The sequence below is a fragment of the Clupea harengus genome, chromosome 11 (genome assembly GCF_900700415.2).
Source record: "Clupea harengus chromosome 11, Ch_v2.0.2, whole genome shotgun sequence".
Lineage (NCBI taxonomy): Eukaryota > Metazoa > Chordata > Actinopteri > Clupeiformes > Clupeidae > Clupea > Clupea harengus.
In genome coordinates, this window is record NC_045162.1 from 8242735 (window position 1) to 8249415 (window position 6681).

A 6681-nucleotide genomic window follows, 5' to 3' on the forward strand; every position below is an offset into this window, starting at 1 on the left:
ACAACAAATGCTCTGTACATTTTTCAGTTGTGTGAGTGTGAGTGTCAGTGTGTGAATGTGTGTGTCTATTCACTCAAGTCAGAGCCCCACCCCACCCCCAACACCACTTAATGAGATGGCAGGGCCCATGACCCTTTACATTAATAGATTCTTAATCATTTTTCATGCGTATGTGTGGTTGTGTGTCTGTCAGAAGAGTGAGTGTGTATCTGTGTGTGTCTGTGTATTCATGCACGTGAGTGTGTTTGTGTGTGTGTCAGTTTGTGTGTGTGTGTGTGTGTGTACAAGTCTGTGTGTGTGTCCTCATTCATGTCTCTGTGTGTGTGTGTTTGTGTGGCTTGGCTTGGCTTGGCTACACCTGAGAGGCCAGCCAGAGGGTCTCTATTCATTAACACACAGCAGGGCGCCATGCAGACACTGCCTCACACAATCACAGGAAGCCACAGGTTTATTTTCTTGGGGACTTTGTATTTCTGTGCTTTTCTCTCTGGACTGACCTCAAAGGTGTGTGAATGTACATGCGTCTGTGTGTCCATGCATGTACAAGAGTGTGTGTGTGTGTGTGTGTGTGTGTGTGTGTGTGTGTGTGTGTGCGTGCGTGTGACTTAGCACTATTTGTTTGGTTAAAGGGGTCTAAATTAAGCCCGGAATTCTGTGTGTTTGTATGGTGTGAGAGCGAGAGAGTATGTGTGTATATGAGTGTGTATGGGTGTGGGTGAGCGTGTATATAAGTGTGTGTGTGTGTGTGTGTGTGCATGTGTGTTTTTGTCAGTCTCCACCCGGATTCCTGTACTCAGCATGCCCCCTGAGGGATTACTCCGATGGGGAAGGGGGAAAAGAGAAGCCTTTCTACTTCCAGCCTCTCCTCCTGGCTCCATCACTAAGCCAGAAGCTAATTGTTCAAAGACAGACACTCGCTCAGCTCTTAGAAATGCCTCACGCTAGAACGAATCACAGACACGGATGCAGGAGGCAGATTAAGATGACTACTTGCGCCACGTGGGCCGGGCCATCTCACTCTTTAGTTCAGGTTCAAGCGTTAAGCATGAATTAGCAAGAGCCCACGGCTGAAATTAAATACTGGGGAGGACTGGACTCGGATCGGCCAGCCACTGAGAGTTCTCAGGTCCTGTAGGCAACTTTGTTTCGGGGAAGATAATCACATTTCACTCACGTTATCGATGATGCCAAACACTTTATGTGCAGCGCCTCGAGCACTAGCAAAGGCCTGGATGTTGGGGGAGGTCTGACCAATGCCGAAAGCACCGATGATGACAGCAAAGAACACCTGTGGAAGGAAAACATCAACAAAACCCTTACATTATGAACACACACATGCGGTCACGTGCTAACAGACTTTTTATTTTTTTTACTTTTTCAACTTTTGTAAGGTAGATCATACATACTTATGTACAGTATATACATACATACGGTATACACATTTTAGTTTGGTGACTCAGGTTTGGAGAGCATTTGACAGCTCGATGGCTCACCGTCAGCACAGATCCGATGGTGTACTCTCCCGCGATGATGAGCGTGCTGCCGTACCAGAAGGCCAGAGCGTAGGACATGTACACCATGGCGTAGGTGAAGCCCACAGCAATGTTCACAGTGATGGCCTTTTTTATCCCCACGTCTTTTGCCCTCACCAGGTTCTTGTTGTATCTGTGCCAGAGGAAGCAGGTATGTAGTGTTATATTCCTCGCAAAGTGTCATGAAAACATATATGCTGAAAGTATTGAAGTTACTGTCATCTAAGTATAGATAAACTCCTGCCGAGTAGCACAAATTTAGCTCAACAAGAAACTGCATATGTGTGTTTGTGTGTGAGATGAGAGACAGAGAGAAAGAAAGAGAGAGAGTGAGACAGAGTGAGAGAGAGAGGGATAGAGATAGAAAAAGAGAAAGAGAGGGATCATCACAAAGCGTGCCTCAAACATAGCATGCTATGTACAGACAGACCGGTCATGTCTAAAACCTCATACTGCCTGCTGCAGAATGACAAATTGAGCGCTTCTGACTTATGCATCTGCCTTGAAAGCAGGTGTTATTCCAGATTGCACGTTAGAAACTATGGAAACAGTGTTCGGAGCACCGGTTTTGCTCATTGCTAACATGTTAAAAGCAACCTTTATTTTTGTTTGCCTTGCCATTTCTTCACTTCATCCACTTAGTCAGAGTGTTTTAAAAGTGGTGGTGTAAAATGACTGCCCTGTATAATCTCTCTGTTTGATGACATCTTCTCAGCATGTATGTCTATTTCCTTATTGCTAAACATTTGATTCCTTTTAGTGTCGGTTAAAATGTCGGTTTTATGTTTTTAATGATTCCATTTGGTTTCGGCCACCGCAAATTATTGTTAGAAGGCGGTGACCGTGCGTGCAGTGATCGTGCGGTTGAGTACATTCATCTTAAAATGAGAAGGCACCGTGTGCGTTTTCTGCAGACTGGCCAAGTCACTTCCCCTTTACGAGAGGGCAGGGAAAGGGGTAGGGGGAGTGAGAGGAAGAGTGGAAACATCTTTAAATAACTCCGGCTGATATGGAGGTGATCAAATGTCAGTTATGTAAGGTGATAGGACACTGAAACAAGTCACAACTACACATGCATATTAAAAATGATGATGAAAGCACACTATCTGTCCTCAGACACACAAAGTTACACACACTGAACATATCAAAACACCCACCTGTCAATCTCTTTCTTTTGCCCACCAAACGCGAAGACAGTTCTGACTGCTGACAGCACCTCTTCTGCTACTGCTCCTGCCTTAGCATAGGCTGTTTGTTCTTTAGAGGTGAACGATGTCATCACCTAACACACACACAACACAAAAGCGCACCCACGTGTAAAAAGAAGTCACCACCACTGATATCATAACACATTGAGAGACATAGGAGACGTACACATATGCAAGAGGAGAGAATTAAAGAAAGGGAGACAGAAAGCGAGAGGGGTAAATGTAATATGTGGAAGTTCTGAGGTAACTTCCAGTAAGTAATCAGGAACACAATGGGAGGATAAAAAGAATATAAAACAAAAACAAAGAGGGGGTCAGTGTGGGGTCACGCTTACCTTTGCAATGATGGCTGCCGATATTCCGAGCAGCGGGCTGATGGAGAGGATGACGAGGGTGAGCTTCCAGCCTTTGATGAAGCCGATGACGAAGCCAGTGAGGAAGGTGGAGACAGACTGGATGAGTAGCCCCAGTTTGTCACCAATGCCCTCGTTTATCTTGTATATGTCACTAAGGAGAGGAAACAGGATATAAATCACAACAGTTATTGGGTGTTTTTTTGGTGTGAGTTGTTGATGCTGATTTGGGCAGTTCAGGCTAAGTTTGCTGTCTCACTCGGCAAGGCGTGTGTTGAGCTGGCCTGTTTCATTGACGTCAAACCAGCCGATCTCCTGCTGAATGATGGCATGGAAGAACTTCTTTCGCAGTCTCTTCACTTGCCGTCCAGCTGCCAATGTCCAGAAAGCCACTTGAACGTATGCAGCTATCAGAACTATACCTCCCATGATGCTGTAGTATATGGCATGCCTGTCAAAGAGAAGAGCAGGCTAGCAGACATGATAAAATAGGAGTTTTTATTTTTTCAAAACCTACGGGAAGACTACTTTTCTTGTTTTTTTTATGAAGTACTGACACATAGATGTCAGACAGACGTTGTACATTCTCGGTGGACAATGTGTCCCGATAAGCATGGGAACTGAAAATCCCAATCACGCCCTATGATTTTCTTGTGGAAATAATCTAGATCATGGACAACAATGCATAGTTTAAATTTTTTCAAGTCATGCTTACGCTTTTCAGAAATCAGAGAATGAAGTCTGAACATGTCTAAGGGAAGACAACAGTAAAGGGCATGGGTAAACTGTCGATATCTAGGATTTAAAGGCATTGGTACCTGGTCATCTGTTCCCCTAGAGTCTCATTAGACTGTTGTGGAATTGTGAAATCTGTCAAGAAAATAGAATAATCATATCACACTACCACTCGCAAGTATTACGGTGAAATATATAGGCTGCAACATAAACTTTCTAACTGTCTCTGTATATGAAAATGTACTACAAACTGGAGCACAGTTACAGTTTTTGGTACAGGTTGCACTCTCACAAACTTCCAATTGGAATGTTTCCTATATTAATATTTCCACATAAATGGTAAAAACAGCATTGTATTAACAAGTGAATCATTTATTATTTCTATTAAATAAAATGTCTCTAAGTTGAGACTCACTGGGGGGGAGGGTAATATTTGGTGGTAGCGACGCATCACCCACAAAACTGTCTGTCATGTCTCCGAACACGATTACCATGGCAGGAAGGACAGCTCCATTGGCAAGTGCCATAACTGTGCCAACAACCATGAACAGTATGTCCACACTACTGGCGAAACGGAACTAATAACACACACACACACACACACACACACACACACACACACACACACACACACACACAATGGGGGGACAACAAAGACAGAAAGTGAGAACAATAATCCAAAAGTTATATATCGTCACCTTCCTAAAATAAGTTCTTTTTTGACAAAAAATTATTTTTTGCCTAAATCATGTCCTCATGATGACCCCTGGTAAAATCGCCTACATCCTCAGTTGAACAGATCATGTGATTCTACCATTGTAGTACAATGGCCTATGTCAAGAGTGTGACTTACACTCAATATGACAATATGACAGGCAATTTTAAAAGCTTTATTGTTGACAGAGTTGAAGGTTTAAAATTGCTTAAGTCACAAAGGCATGTTCAAAAATGTGCCAACGTCATGTATTCCTCTTGTGTTACACAATTGACATACATTGTTATTAGTATGTCAAAAGTCATCTTTTGTCAACCTTTTGAGTGAAATTATCAATAAATATCATATATTACATTTTTGGTTAAGTTTTTTGTGTTTTCTGAAAAATCTGAAAAAATGACTTAGGCAATTATTTTAGGAAGGTGACGATATGAGAAAATCACTAAACCAAGGAAGCAGAAAAATATGAAATAATAACACAACATGGTGTCAGAAGGCATGATTTTGACTTACTTTCTTGGTTTCTGTTGTATTTTAATTAAGTGTTGAGAACGTAGACTTGTGATAATAGTGATAGTGATAATGTGGTCAACATAATGACAGTCTGCTCAGGGTTATTTTGTGGGTATAAGCAACGTTTTAATCGAGATTCTTTATTTAGATGGATTTATCTTGTAGGTCTTACTATTTTGTTATCATGTTGCAAATTTCTGACTTACTATTTCGAAGGTGCCAACCATCTCCATCTTCTCTGGTTTCTCTTCTTTTTTCTCACTGTGATAAAACAGAGTATCTTTGTAATAGGCCTAGGCTATGGAAACAACCCATGTGATAGCCTACTTATGAGCACCATTAAAGGGCTCATCATCAGTAATTTGGCTAGCTATCTAAAACATCAAAAATAGCTTCACTTTAACTATGTACCCCAAGTAGCCTACAAATATTAAAGAGTGGCAAATCTATCCATAATCAAACATATATCTCTTACATTTAATAGAATAACAATACAATTCAATAAAAAAGGAATGGCTTATAATTAAAAACAATTCGGACATGACAATACCTTATGTCTCCATTTTGATCGCCTTTAACTTTCCCCTGAGGTTTGTCTTCCCTTGATTCTTTCCCCATGGTGATCGAACGTTGCGCCCTCGATCCAAATTTCGTCACTGTACTTCACAAATGTCAACCGCAAAGAGATTGTTCAGAGTCCAGCAGAAAAAGAACACTTCCTTTTGACAGCGCAGTGATATCATCGCGTCTAACCTGTCTACCTTTGAATATTAATATTTCTACTCACTAAAACAGGCGTTGCAAAACAATAATGTTTTGATGCCGTCCTTACAACGCTGCACTCTATCGACCAAGCTGTGTGCTACTGCCTCTCAGTAGTGGAGACCCTGAGGCGGACAATCTTTGTTCAGAGTCCAGCAGAAAAAGAACACTTCCTTTTGACAGCGCAGTGATATCCTCGCGTCTAACCTGTCTACCTTTGAATACTAATATTTCTACTCACTAAAACAGGCGTTGCAAAACAATAATGTTTTGATGCCGTCCTTACAACGCTGCACTCTATCGACCAAGCTGTGTGCTGCTGCCTCTCAGTAGTGGGGACCCCGAGGCGAACAATCTCCTCTTCCTAAAGCTAAATAGTAGTCCAAGCTTTGTTGTTAAATATTGTACAGATTTTCTGTAACAGAAATGCAGATTAAGAAAACGTTCAATATGAATGTCACTTGCCCAACTCTCCCCTAGCGACCACCAGTCTCTGCTATCTGGCACGACTCACGCGCACTTGCCCCGTGCCGACTGACCGTGAGCAGTGGAGGACCTGCTCTGTTTATAAGCAGCTAGATTTATTATGCCGCGGACCTCTTACATCATTTACAACCCTCCGATTGCACACTCTTTGTGAACCATTCATTCTGTGATATCACTATTATAAACTGTTACAAGTGTCACACAAAAACTGGTTTTGTGGTTGTTATTAACGGGTATAGCCGAACTAATATGATTGTAAAACAATACAGTCTTAACACAAATAAACAGATGTAGGCTACCACAGAACAGGCCAGGAAATTGTCAGGAGTTGCTACAATGTGCGCGCGAAAGAAAACACACACATACAGACAGCCTCC

General features: G+C 42.0%; 1 protein-coding gene across 6 annotated transcripts in view; it reads right to left on the bottom strand.

Annotated features, from left to right (window-relative positions):
• Positions 1 to 6382, bottom strand: part of abcb4 (ATP-binding cassette, sub-family B (MDR/TAP), member 4) — a 19397-nt gene extending 13015 nt beyond the window's left edge. The window contains exons 1-11 of one of the 6 annotated variants that reach the window (XM_031576604.1): positions 6060 to 6188; positions 5844 to 5943; positions 5607 to 5712; positions 5263 to 5317; positions 4244 to 4406; positions 3912 to 3963; positions 3353 to 3544; positions 3076 to 3247; positions 2690 to 2814; positions 1494 to 1665; positions 1175 to 1288 (exon numbers count right to left, since the gene is read on the bottom strand). In XM_031576604.1, the coding sequence (XP_031432464.1) occupies positions 1175 to 1288; positions 1494 to 1665; positions 2690 to 2814; positions 3076 to 3247; positions 3353 to 3544; positions 3912 to 3963; positions 4244 to 4406; positions 5263 to 5317; positions 5607 to 5712; position 5844 (1152 nt within the window). In that variant the 5' untranslated portion in view covers positions 5845 to 5943; positions 6060 to 6188. The other 5 variants (XM_031576606.1, XM_031576607.2, XM_031576608.1 and 2 more) reach the window with 5 other exon arrangements.
• Positions 6383 to 6681: the final 299 nt, after the last annotated feature.